The 14,363-nt window shown below is 39.2% G+C and overlaps 1 protein-coding gene across 2 annotated transcripts in view; it reads right to left on the bottom strand.

Annotated features, from left to right (window-relative positions):
* Nucleotides 1–1,487: 1,487 nt before the first annotated feature.
* LOC124275149 (brevican core protein-like) overlaps nucleotides 1,488–14,363 on the bottom strand; it is a 28,310-nt gene continuing 15,434 nt past the window's right edge. The window contains exons 3-4 of one of the 2 annotated variants that reach the window (XM_046710639.1): nucleotides 4,905–5,072; nucleotides 1,488–2,068 (exon numbers count right to left, since the gene is read on the bottom strand). In XM_046710639.1, coding sequence (XP_046566595.1) covers nucleotides 1,827–2,068; nucleotides 4,905–5,072 — 410 coding nt within the window. In that variant the 3' untranslated portion in view covers nucleotides 1,488–1,826. Of the gene's footprint in view, nucleotides 2,069–4,904; nucleotides 5,073–13,811; nucleotides 14,063–14,363 lie in introns of those variants that run through there. The other variant, XM_046710642.1, reaches the window with a different exon arrangement.

Below are 14,363 nucleotides of genomic sequence, written 5' to 3'. Positions count from 1 at the left end.
CTTGGGGTTTCGCCATCTCCGCTCTGAAATTCGTCTTTCCCTTTTGGCCTGCATGATATCTTCAGAATACCAGAGGAATGAGGATTTGACCCTTACAGCTTTGATAGTAGAAGGTGCATGTACATCCAACAAGTTTGACAAAGTATTGTTGTACAGCTCGCACAGACTATCCAGTCAGTAGGAGGGTGTTGAATTTTGTTGACTATTGCATTATTTTCCCGAGAGAGTAACCAATCTAAGATATGCCCAGATTTGTGAGTTGCTTTGTTGATATGTTGATTGAAGCCGTGGACATTAAGCACTCTGAAGAACTTCTTGACATCTGGTTTAGATTTATAATCAAAGTGTATGTTGAAGTCACCCATAATTATCATTGATTTCTGTAAATTATCTCTGAGAAACGTGGAAATTTCCTCGATAAACAAATCAAATGTAAGTTTATTACTTATAGATGGTGGAGGTCTATATCTACATATAGATCTCAGAAAACACTAGTGGTGGTCCGATTAATTGAAATAATCGAAGATTGGTCGTAGTTACTAAACGACCAAGCAATCGATCATAATTTCTCATAATCGAACACAAACAATTCTGGAACACTTGTTTTCATTAACAATATTTTTCACATGGTTGGTTTTGTCTGTTACATTTTGTAAGCACTACAAGCTCGTTCCAAGTCATGATTGAATTTATCTTAAAGATTCCAAGAAATTTATGTTCCTAACATACTAGTCATCCTTTAAAGATGTGAAATTTTGCCAACGACTTTCCCCTTATTTAAATGTGCATTAACAAATTTCATAAATGACATGGGTACAACGTGTGAAGCCCATTTCTGGTGTCCCCCGCCGTGATGTTGCTGGAATATTGCTAAAAGCGGCGTAAAACCAAACTCAGTCAGTCAGTTAGTCATAAATGACGCTAACCAATAATTATTTTCGATGATTAATCGGTAGTAATGAACAAATCATCAATTATGAGATTTTAACCAATTCCCAACACTAGAACACACTGATCATGAGATATGACAACATCCAGAAGTTCGAACGACTTTCTGTCAGGTCCATCGTGTTCAATCACAGTTGGTGTTATTTATGTCCTATGTTTAGGTATTTATATCGAGTTGGTGTCATTTATGTTATCTTAGATTCATCCCCATACTTCTTAAGCCATGTCTCTGTTACAAACAGAATATCCACTTCGTTGTCAATCAAATTATCTGCTATGTCCATGGTTGTATTTCTTGAAGACTGTGCATTCCTCAGCAACAGTAATCCAGCTAGGACTGGCAGGGTATAATGGTCATCACACACAATGCGAGTCTGCTGGTCACTTGAGATGTCTGGTGAGACGAGAAGCTCCCCTCACATACCAAACTAAATGCAAATCCCTGGGCCAGAATAGTCCATATAGTGGTAGTAGTTTGTAGAACCTTCCAGAACTCTATATAGTCTAGCACAAGTCTAAATATAACACACCACACTGAATATCACATGCACAGTGTATTACACTTGGAGCATTGTTTCACTGCCACACAACACACTATATTCGGTAGAAGGCAATAAGCAAACGTTCAAATGGAGACTTCATTGTTGGAAACATTGTTGAACTAACAGAAATAGAATAATTTATCATTAAATTCATTTTATTCAACATTCAACATGTATCAGGACATATTGCCTAAAGTATAGTGTTATTCACATATACAACAGCTTAACAGTTTACTTATAGAAAATACGTGTTTAAGATTATTGTATTTGATCATCCAATACGAAAACCATAACATCTATAGCTTTGGTATCAATTCGGAGAAGTTAGTCCTGTTTCTATAGCTTCCGAATGAATTCGCACAGGAAATATTGTTTCAGAAAACATTCGTTATCAAACCAGTCCAAATACCGAATAGTATCGTTGTAAATGACGGAAAGACAGTCCTGATTCCCGTAGTTGTTCGGCTGTGTGTTAAATATTGACCAGGCAGTGAAGTCGAGTTGTCGTCCATCCAGCCACACCCACGTGTCTTCTGTCTCAACATCCGACGCCCCCAACCACACATACTCCGTCAAACCTACAAAGACATTAACTGGATACAACGCTCATATTCCATATCTGGGTATTGCTCACAGAAAGATACTCGAACAAAATGGAAGGTTAGGTTCAAAACCAACAAGGACTCTACGTGAACACTATGGAAGGTAGAAAACAGATAAAGACGGTACACGAACAAGGTTCAAACAGGGATGGTGCTTGAATAATTGGGAGGGGTGCAAATCTAGTCGCGACGGTACTCGAACAATCGAGAAAGTACAAAAGCAATCTGGACGGTACTCGAACAATTGGGAAGGTATTTTAACCGTAATGAATTCAAACGAACAATCAGGACGGCACAAGGACAATGAGGAAGGTCATGATGAAGAATGAACAAGGACAAGCAGGAAAATACAGTGACAATCAGGAAACTACACCAATAATAAGGAAGCTAAACGAACAATTGGGAAGGCAAGGTAACTTCTGAATTCGAGTGAGTTGGGTTTTGAGCCGCTTCCAGCAATATCACGGTGGGGGGGGAGACGAGAAACGGGCTTCACACATTGTTGGACAGGATTTTGATGAGATGAGATCAAGACGGAGGGAGGATTTATATCATATATACACAGCAGCTTGGCACTGTATCTGGGGTGAAGGTATTGCTGGCACCGGTAGATTTGGCTTATTTATATGTATATCTTGCCTTCATGTAAAATGCTTTAATTTCTTTGGTTAATGACCCTTTATCAAGTTTCCGTGTCACCCCTCCCAGGAGGATGACAACTGGAAAAGATATCCCCCGCTGCCACGGTAACCGAAAACTCTCCACCGAGAAGTTGTATCACTAAAGTACTGTTGGAAATGCTAGAAAAATGCTTTTTGACTTATATTTAAAATTCAGAGGTATTACAGTTACTTAAATAACAAATATCACTTCAAGAAACATCTACCTAATGTAGACCGAGGGAATAAATTTTGAAACATGCCCTAAAATGTGTTTTTACTGATGAAAATACCAAAAACTTAGAAAAATAAGGGGTAGTGGGACGTTATTTGATACAAACATTAATTGCCTGTGTTACGTCATCAGCATCCACGGTATCGACAGGTGAAATTGACACCTGAGCACACGCTCGGGCGAGGGGTCATCTCAATAGATGTTTTCTGCAAAATGTTGAATATGTGTACGTATAGTATACGTATCTGTTATGTAAGGGATCATTAGTGTATGTGTGTTTGTTTTGAAATAAACATACGAATTACTGTAAATTGGAAAGAGTCCGATCACTTGTGTTATCTTATCGATTGATTGTAGAAATGTGCAACGTTTTAATAAATGTTTTGCATGTCAACAGTATATTTCATTGAAAACATATGGATGTAATTCGGTCAGTTTAATCTAGTTGTGAACATTGGCCAAAGATTTAACGAAGTCACTGGTGTAGCTTCTTTAGAATATGTATATTTTTCTTCTCATAAAGTTTGTAGACCGCCCGTCTAAGCACTCCCTTGTCAAAGTTGCCAAGGATGGTTTTACGTCCCGGTTTTGCATTTGAGACGGTCCCTGTCTTGTCTGATTTGTTTACAATATTGTAAACTTGTTGGTAAGACATGCCAACAGCTCTACAAGTTCAGTAATAAACCCTTTCTAAACTAATGAAAGGTTTAACTCTGTCTTTTTTAAGCAGAAAAAAACTATAAACCTTTGCAACAATCGACTGCAAATCGTTGGCCATAGTGGACGCTGTGATAAAGATGTGCATGCATGACGGGAAACTTATTTATCAAGACTTAACATTTATAATAATATTTCTTCAATAAAGAAACGATAATTAAGTAAAGTAACACAAACATTGAATATTTATTTGTTTAGGAAAAACGTTAATTCATATTTTTACACCACCTGTATTATTAGCATAAATGTAAAGACTATTTCAGATTTCTGTTGTTGAACTCTGAAAAAATATTAAGTTGCTGTTTTGGTACCAAATTCTCTCCTGTAAACTGCCCTTTAAATGCATGGGAATGTTAAATCGATTGAAATAAAAATTAGGTAGACAATAGGCGAGTTGATATATTGACAACATAGTACATTTATCACCTTTATAAAGATATTAAGGCTAAAAAGCATTTTTCTAGCATTTCCGACAGTACTTTAGCAATCGTATGACGTCGTAATATGCAGTGCAGTTTGACCATTGGTGTGAAACTCTTCTCCAACATTGACGTATTTCTATCCAAAGAATTGTTAAATGCAATTGAATGTGAATAACTCAGATAAGCCATTATCACCTGAAACTCTAAAAGATCTGTCCAGGTTTTTTTACACTTTTAAATACATAATGAGGTTAAAAGTGTCAAAATCACTTGACTCGTTGTCATGACGGTATGTACTGACTTCACATGGTACGTTGTCTATCTATACTCCGCTAAGGTGATATTCGGGGATATAGACTGAAATGAACATAATTTGAAATCAGCCCGTTATTTAAAAAACTGACACGCGTGCATATCTTGCCATTAGCCTTTAAAACATGGCGTGCGTATAATTTCTCACTACCCTGTCAGGACAGACGTGCGCATAATGGGTCGTACAATTTCATAACTAACACGTTTTCTTAATTTGTCATTGGCCTTTCAGAACCGATCGCGACACGTGTGGAATACATTGTCATTAGCCTTTCAGAACTGACACGTAAGGGATACATTGTCATGAGCCTTTCAGCGCTGACACGTAAGGGATACTGTGCTACTGCCTTTTAAAACCAACCCATGTGAATAACTTGACATAAGACTTTTCTACCCGACATGTTCATCGTTCCCCAGAACTGACGTATGTACCACGCTTGGCATGTACCTAAAGTCAGTACACTAACCTTTCCCTCTTATAAGGGTTTCTACGTCCTGTCGTTTCTTGGGAGTGTCGATGAAGGCCAAGGTCCCGTGTTGTCGCTGGCATTCAGCTGCTGAGTCTGCCCAGTTGAGTTTCGAGGTGGAGATGATGAACTCTGTGGTGTAGGTAGACCCATAGGACGTACTGGTCTCTGTGAAGAAATGGTGTTTTGTCAACACAACATAACACTGTTCATTGATAGTAAGGGAACGATAATTTGATATTCGTGAGGGGGCCTAGTAGGTACTGTAAGGGGGTTAGTTTGTCACTTATCGCTCAAAGTTGCTACTGTTTTTGAATGAAAGGTCAAACTTAGGAATATTTATTTCTAGCATCGCTTGTATTTAAACCAAATACAATAACATCTTATAAACTGTTGATGGATAGCGATGAGGACGCATTGAGATGAGATTCAACCAATATCAGATAAAACGTTATGAATTCCCACTAATATGAGATAAAACGTTTCAATGCCAAGATATAGATTGATATCTTCCGCATTCATCTTGTACGGTATCAGTATTTGTTGATCTGCGGATGCCCAGAAAACTTTTACATGCTTGCAACTGTATTTTCTCAATGCATTTAAACCTTTGATTTCCCCATACCACAGAACTATACAAAATAAATGGCAGGGTTTTATTGTCAACGATTTTAAAATATAGTTCAAATTAGAGATTTTCAAACTTAAACAAACTGAACAGTTATGAGAGCCTCTTAGCTTTAAGAGTAAGCTGGTTTATAGATGCCTGCCAAGTGAGATTTCCAGAAAATAACATATCCAGGTAGTTGCACGATGATGAAACTTCATTTTTGTAGATCCACTTTCCGTTCTAGAGAGATCGCCTCCATGTTCAAATACAACAATGTTTATCCTGCCTCACACATAAATGTCGTTTTCTGATTGGCTGAGCGCTCGTCTATTATTTTCAACGTACTCCGCTTACAAGCGAGTAACATTTTCTATGTACCCCGCTGGGAATGCCGAACTCATTTGGTACTTCGTAGTAGTAATTGTTTATCTGGAATAACATTGAATCGCGTATGACGTACGGAAATTACCGATGTTTTGCGAATGCAAATCGATGGAAGGGAGATAACTCTAAATTTGTTTTTCTTGTTGTCTTGTCGTCGGGTCTCCATACTATGATCCGATCCGATGCTTCAAACAGTTCAAAATTACCATTGAGGTGTTCGGTAAGATAAATACGTTGTTCACTGGTCCCTCGGGGCCCACGGGATGACATACCCTCGATGTTTCTTTTTTTTCCTTTCAGGCTCAGGGAATATAAAGGAACATCGAGGGTACATCAGCCCATGTCCCCCTCGTGACCAGTGAACAACTTATATTGTCTTGTTTACATTTATTTAAAGACTCCATGTTTTGAAGTAATTTTCTAAAGTATCAATTTGTCTTTTGAGTCCATTTATAGTATCAGAAAACATAACATCATCAGCAAATACAAGAAGGAACAGCTCGAGTAAGGCAGGGAATAACTGAACGTCATTTATAAAAGTGGACCTGATTTCGTCGACCAATTCATTAATGAAAAATGAGAACAGAAACGGACTGAGAAGACAACCTTGTCGTATCCCTAGAGGACATCCAAACACTTCTGTGTTTCCGTTATTCGATGTACACACACAGGCTTTCACGTTTTGGTACTCAGACACTTTGTCGACTTTTTAACCAAGTCCGTCTTTTCTGAATAAATACCAAAGCATTAGTCTGTTGACAGAATCGAACGCTTTTGAAAATTCAATAAAACAGCCATACAGTTTTCCACCCTTTTTGAGAGGTATTTACTGATAAGAGCGTGTGAGGTAAAGATATTTTCAATGGTAGAGTATCCTGTTCTGAGTTCTGTAATGGGAGTTTTGGACAAGGACATCAAAACGGTCGACCAAAATGGAACTTATTTATTCATCACAAGTATTTATTTTTTTCTTTCGGTCGAAAACCTCGATTTTTTAGCGATCAATGGTAGAACATCCTGTTCTGTGTTCTTTAATGATAGCTTTGGACCACGACATGCGGCACTCGCCTTTATCAAAACACTCGACCAAATGGAAATTATTTATTCATCTTTGACCTTCGCCGTAAACATCATTGCAGCAGCGTCAATGTCGGGACAACAACAAGTACCTAGATATGTATTTGATGAGCAGCAGGGGTTGTCATTCTAGTCCCAGTGATATAAATACAATCGAACTGTGTGGTGTCTTCAATATGACGATTCTACATTTGGTTCAACTTCAACCCTACAGCCTACAAGTAACACATACAAGTTCCGGAGACCGTAGATACATCCGGAAAATGTTAACGTCACAAATGAGAACATTCTATAAGCCTTACCGCAAACAGTGCTGGACACACGTGTTACCACACACTTCTCATGCTTCCCACAGGTCTGGTTGATACAAGGCCCTGAGGCCGTCACCTTGAACAAAACAATGAAAACGTAAACGAGAATCCGTGGCCTTAAAACTGTGCGGTGTAGTTTGTTTGTTTCATTACAGGATCTTTATAACCAGTGAAACCCTATATAAAACTATAGGGTAATTCTGTTGGGCAATCGTGCATAGATTATGTACAAGGGATATACATGTACTAAATACATGGGATATGTTTCCATAGCATTAGGAGATTACACTTCTAAAGGATTTATCCAGTGCAAGGTCTGGCATGACGCGTTGAGGTGTAGGTACATTTCCGGAAAATAAACTGGCATGTATGCTGAAGAATGGTCTCATTTCCACAATCACTGACTTTGACTCACATGTAAAAAATGCTTGTGTTTACAGGTTGCATCTAAAAACAGATAACAAAGATAGCAAAACCGACAAAACAAATGCAATTTAGAACTCATTAGAAGGTGCACCCACCAGTTGCCATCCAGCAATACTACTGTACACAGAATCCTCTGCAGCAATCAAGTTTTCAGGTCTCAGGATATCATCTTCAAAGTTTAGAGAGCAAGATTTTGTTTTCCTATTAAAGTTGAAGGATTCGCAAAATCCATATTTATAGCATTCAACAGCACATGGAAATATTGAGGTGTGTCGTTCTTCAGCAAAATCTGAATGTTGAAGATATTTTCCTTCTTTGATTAACCCATTCGCCAAACAAGAATCCAGAGAACCACCTACTCCAGTAGTCAGGCACAGTGTGACCAGCAGATAGGCAATGCCTGTGTCCATGGTACGCACAGAGGACATGTGCATGAGGAAATGTTGGCTGAGAACTGAATATATACAGTGTTCACCTTCTTCCAAGTCACTATCACCACGTCAAAACCTCCTGCACTGTTGATCAACCTACTGTCTTTCTCAACACAAGTATTATTTACTAGATGTATGTAGCAAAGTATTCCCTTACATCACAGGCTCCCATCTGTACAGAGCATAGAGTACAGTAGCGTTTCCCAGAGACCCTGTCGAACTTATGTTGTTGGTAGAATGGCAACAACGGATCTGTCATTGATCGCAAGGAGTGTCTCTATGCCTATCAGCGTATTTACCGGCGGTTCCTGGTTGGTGGTTTATATCGTCACCGTGGGACTGTTCATCATACATAGTGGTATGGCTCCTCCCCTGTGTTGTGAGAAACGTATGTTTAACATGTCAGCATTGTGCGTTCTTGATACTTGACTGACTTTGTTCTTATTTTGTTTTCGCTCCTGTTTTTCATTGAAGTATCTGAGGACCACTGAAAACGATAGATGTGTTTCTAAAGTATTGATTCAAACCATCAGACTCCCAATAGCATAGGTTTAATTGGCGCTCACCACTGCGTCGTACTATACACTTGAAACCTTGTTACACAATGAATAACACTTCCACGTAACAAATATATCACATCACCTGAGTGTTGTTCCAAAGCTCTGTTGAACCTGTGAGCATAGTGTGTTCGTAATCAGTTCAAATATTCTTGGCTAGGATGAGCATGTATTCAAGAGTAGAACCCGTTACGTTCAACGGTGGAGGCAAATCGCATCTATGGAGACAATCATGTTTTAAGGCGCATTTAGTTTGCGTGTTCCGTCATTCAAATTTGAGTGAACCGGTTGCCAGAGGTTTTCTGACAGTGAAGGTTAATTGGATTCCAACTGAGGTAGTCAACCCGAGTGAACTGTGTAGCACTAGACAGCGTAGGGCAATGCTTGTGATATAACACACAGAATACACCCACGTCTATGCTACACAATGGTTGCCATGTGGAGAAACACATCAGCCCTGTATATTGCTATAGCAAAAACGTCGGACAAGTTAACAAGGGTTATATTGATAGAAACTATGTCATACATTTTCCACTTTATATATGTAGAACTATAAAAAGTTAAAAACTTTAAATATATGTTATTGTAAAGTACATTGAATTATTTATTCTGAGAAAATATGTTACTTTAGAAGGCATTGTCAATATTTGTACACACCTTGGTAATTGTACTATACTGATTCAGTTACAATTGAGTTCATAACAACGTTTATTAACAATACCTAGGTGTCAGGAACGAATCACCATCTGATGTAAACAGTCACTTTGGTAAAGAAGTAGCAATATTTAGATGGTTTTGAGGTCAAGCGTGCTCTAATCTTCCAGAACAGCAAAGAACAATCCCGCATAGTATGGACATTTCTGGAAGGTTTTTAATTTATTTCCAAAATAGATTTGACCATATTGGTTTTATCACCGATTTATATTTTAAATTGCCATTTTGTTTACACTGCCATCGATTTTTGCACTGACATTCTGTCGATATAATTAATTTGCACTAGCTTGTATTAAGAGTAACTAGTTGTTAGATGTTATTGTGCAGTGTTTGTTGACATTGTAGAACAGTGCTGTATTTGTACTATATCGTTTCTGTAAAGAAGGATGGCAGTTGGGTGCGGGTTGCTATATTCGGAGACAAGACCCGTCTGGAATCTAGGTCTATTGATGAATATTCTTGTGTGACAAATGGTGTTGGAGAATGTTCTGGAAGCTTTTTATGTATATACAGACCAAGTTGTTTTACCAAACATTAAAGCGGTTATTACAAAGAAGATGGTAATTCACCATCAATGAGGTGGTTAACGCTATATACTTTATTGGTTTGTTGAGTAACCGCCATGTGCTCTGAAATGATCCCTCCCATCGTATTGTTGTATCGTATATCTCAGATATATTCTCCCTGCTACTTAGTACCCAACTTTTGAATGAGATATTGTTGGTGATAGGATTGAATGTGTCCACATGCTTGAGGGCTATCGTGAGAGAGTTTAGTTTTACGCCGCACTCAGTAATATTCCAGCTATATGGCGGTGGTATTTAAATACTCGATTCTGAACCAGACAATCCAGTGGTCAACTGCAGAGCAGAGCATTGATCTACACAGTTGGGATACGATGACATGTGTCAACCAAGTCAGCGAGCCTGACCACCCGATCCCGGTAGTCGCCTCTTAGGACAAGCATGGGTTACTGAAGATCAATTCTAACCTGGATCTTCACGGGTTGAAGGAGATGGTTTAGGGTTGAGCTATGGGACTGGTACATTGTCATACATAGTGTCGAAGTGTCATTATCAAATCGAACATCTGCATATGTGATTTAAATGAGGTATAGATGTGAAAAGATGCGTAAACTGTAAGGTACATTCATTGCCATGTGTATAGCAGGTAAATCCTTATTGTAGGTGTGTGTTGTTTAAACCGGACATAACAAGAGGTGTGTATTTCAAGAGTTGTAGATTTAAAAGTGTGTACTTCATGTTCTGCGATTACAAGGTGTGTATAATTCAAGCAGAGCTGCTCGTCTAAGCGCCTTTAAGCAGGATTTCACAGACAGGAAACAGGCGCTATATAAATGACTAGTTTGGTTGATTTGGATTGAATATGTGTACTTCGCAATAATAAAATTAAGGTATATGCAGGTTAGTCGAGATATTGCTGCTGCATCATGGAATGACTGAAACAGTCCCAAATTAGTTTTAGATATCCTATTCTATAACATAAAGCTAGTCTCATGGTCTAGTCCACGAACCAAGGACGCTCAAATCTTATCTGCCAAATATGGCAGAGCGTTTATCTTCCCCTTCTGACAGAAGAGAGTGACGGAAGCGCTCAGCAAATCCCTGTCAACTGTCAACCCGGAATCCCCTACTGAAGCCACTTCATCTACACTTGACTCGGGTACTCCACACGTCATTGTGCTAGTGCTTGGATATTTCTAGAATGTCAGAAGTACGCTGAGCCAAAACTTTTACATATTTACTGTTACGTGTCGATGTTGACATTACAGCAATAAATGCAAGTACAGCAATTTAACACAGATGCTATAAAGACAGTGATGACTATATTCACCTACAACAGTGGTCAAGCTTCCACAATAGACCAAGGCTGAGTATCCAGGGTGAAAAGTGATCTTCACTCAAGTGCATGCCCTGGTGCTGGTTTGAATCTCTTCTTGAACATTCTGTAACAGGCTGGTGTAGGCCCTACTGTATTATCCTGGCAAGTTCAACTTCCAATCTCAGTGTAACACTATTCACTCTACTGAATCTACACAGAACCAATCCAATGGGCTTGCTCGATGCTTGCCCAGACTATGTTTGGTCACCTTCCGACTTAGTTTAATCGTGCGGTCTACGAACGAGAACAATCCGTGTATTGATCGATTCCCGGCACACAACCTTTCTGTTATATTCCGGTGACCATACCAAACCAGCGCACCGAAAAAGCGTCTGATTCCCTTGCGGTCTGGCAGATGCCTGTAGGATCACTGTTGAGTTGCCTGAAGATGTGCCACAGATCCGTTACCGATGGAAGTGTGGACCACCGGTCGCCGTTAGAAAATAACTCGGCAACGGAAGTTTAACATTGTGGATGAGGTGCTGGATACTGAAGGCTGACCATACATGTATCGTAATACGACACAGGGCTGCCTGACAGTCAGTAGTATATATACATTGCATTCTTATTGTAAGGTGACTGGACCCTGTGACAGCAGCTAGGCAGGTGGTATTACGATCGCCTCTGTGATACTGCCTGGCCGTTGCTGCGCTATCATGTAATTGCATATTTAGACCTCGAATAAAGTGTTGTGGACCCACTGATGGACTTCTGTGTTTGAATATCCCAAAACCATAACCATATCCGTGAAGTATACTAATACCGCTGGGGTGACAGCAGCAATGATTTCAAATGAACAGCATGCTAAAAATAGGATGCAAGATTGTTTATTTGATATTGTAATTATTCACAATGTCAAGATCAAAGATCACCGTTGACATAATAAAAATGTTTACGCAATATTATTACTTTGACAGGATTAACAGCGAAGCCAGAAACAGTGTGTGACTACTACGAGGCAAAACTGACGTACAGAAGAGAGTGCACATGTGGTGTTTTCCGAAATCAACAAAGAAGATATTTTCAAAAGTGATTGCGACTTCACAAATATTGTCAACATGTTGGCAAAACACGAAAAACATCCTTTTCAATGCGGTAAGTAAAATATCATGAAAATAATGATTTTGTTGAATTGCACGTTCATGTTAGGCCCCAATAGTAGAAAGTCTATTGAGGTGGTTAGTGGTATACCTGTTAAAGATACATCGATATCTGCATCAACAGTGTTGGGTTACCGCATCAGGAACACAGTGATGAGACGACTGTCTCTCTCGGGTCTATCGACCATTTCGGGTCATGCCATGAACCAGTCAACATCGACTGAATCTTTAACGTTGGGCGAGGATTATGAGGCGTGGTCAACGTTGCATTTGGGTACGATATCTATGGTGTGTCGGGCAAACGTCAACAATGTTATTAAATAGTATGTCACTATCAAGAAAATTTTCCAAATATTTATGGTCGTGGCTTGTATTTGGTTGGTTTTGTTTTGTTTTGTTTCGTTTATTCGGGATGGGGTGGGGAGAGAGAATTACGATTACGAGCAAGTAATTTCAACATATTCGCTTTGGAAATACAAATGCTCCTTGCGAGATATGAGTTATTCTTTCGCTGAAATTGACTAAATACAGCTCCAGAAATTGACATGAATTCACTGCGTTGTACTTAAGTTGTCAAACTTCAACGGCACATTATGTTTTGCAGATGTTACGAGTTAATTCCCTTGTTGAAACTGAAACGTTAAAACAAAAACAAATTAATACCAAGGTATCTCTTCGGAATTACAAAACAATGTGGCAGTACAAATTCAAAGCCAATGTTATACAAGGGCAGTGATTATAGAAATAAAGACAGTGATGGTAATATCAACTCCTCAGCAACAGTAATCCAGCTAGGACTGGCAGGGTATAATGGTCATCACACACAATGCGAGTCTGCTGGTCACTTGAGATGTCATGTGAGACGAGGCTCCACTAACATACCAAACTAAATCCAAATCTCTGGGCCAGAATAGTCCATATAGTGGTAGTAGTTTGTAGAACCTTCCAGAACTCTATATAGTCTAGCACAAGTCTAAACATAGCACACCACTGCCCCTCACATGTACAATGTATTACACTTGGAGCTTTGTTACACTATAACACTGCCACATAACACAATACATTCGGTAGAAGGAAATAAACGTTCAAAGGGAGACGCCATTGTTGCAAACCTTGTCGAACTAACAGAAATGGAATAATTTACCAATTACATAACATGTATCAGGCCATATTGCTCACAGTACAGTGGTATTCACATATACAACCACTTGATAGTTTACTTATAGAAACTATATGTTTAAAATTATTGTATTTGATCATCCAGTGCGAAAACCATAACAGTTATGGTTATCAATTCAGTTTGGTATCAATTCGAAGAAATAGTTTTTTCTGAAACCAGACGTTAACAAACCAATCAATATGCCAGAGTCCATCGTTGCTGATGACGCTAAGTTAGTCCTGATTCTATAGCTTCCGAATGAATTCGCACAGGAAATATTGTTTCTGAGAACAGTCGTTATCAAACCAGTCCAAATACCGAATAGTATCGTTGTAAATGACGGCAAGACAGTCCTGATTCCTGTAGTTGTTCGGCTGTGGGATATAGGTTGCCCAGGCAGTGAAGTCGAGTTGTCGTCCATCCAGCCACACCCACGTGTTTTCTGTCTCAACATCCGACGCCCCCAACCACACATACTCCGTCAAACCTACAAAGACATTAACTGGATACAACGCTCATATTCCATCTCCAGGTATTGCTCACAGAAAGATACTCGAACAATATGGAAGGTTAGGTTCAAAACCAACAAGGACTCTACGCGAACACTATGGAAGGTACAAAACAGATAAAGACGGTACACGAACAATACAGAAGGTTCAAAACCAGCCACCAGCGAGGAACAATTGGGAGGTATAAAAACTAGTCAGGACGGTACTCGAACAATTGGAAGGTACAAAACTAATCGGGACGGTACTCGAACAGGCGGCTGAGATGGGTTTTATGAGGAC

Source organism: Haliotis rubra, unplaced genomic scaffold (assembly GCF_003918875.1).
Source record: "Haliotis rubra isolate DU_JTF1 unplaced genomic scaffold, ASM391887v1 Scf199, whole genome shotgun sequence".
In the NCBI taxonomy this organism is placed as follows: domain Eukaryota; kingdom Metazoa; phylum Mollusca; class Gastropoda; order Lepetellida; family Haliotidae; genus Haliotis; species Haliotis rubra.
The sequence above is the reverse complement of the archived record's forward strand: the minus strand, read 5'-3'. Positions and strand labels throughout refer to the sequence as shown.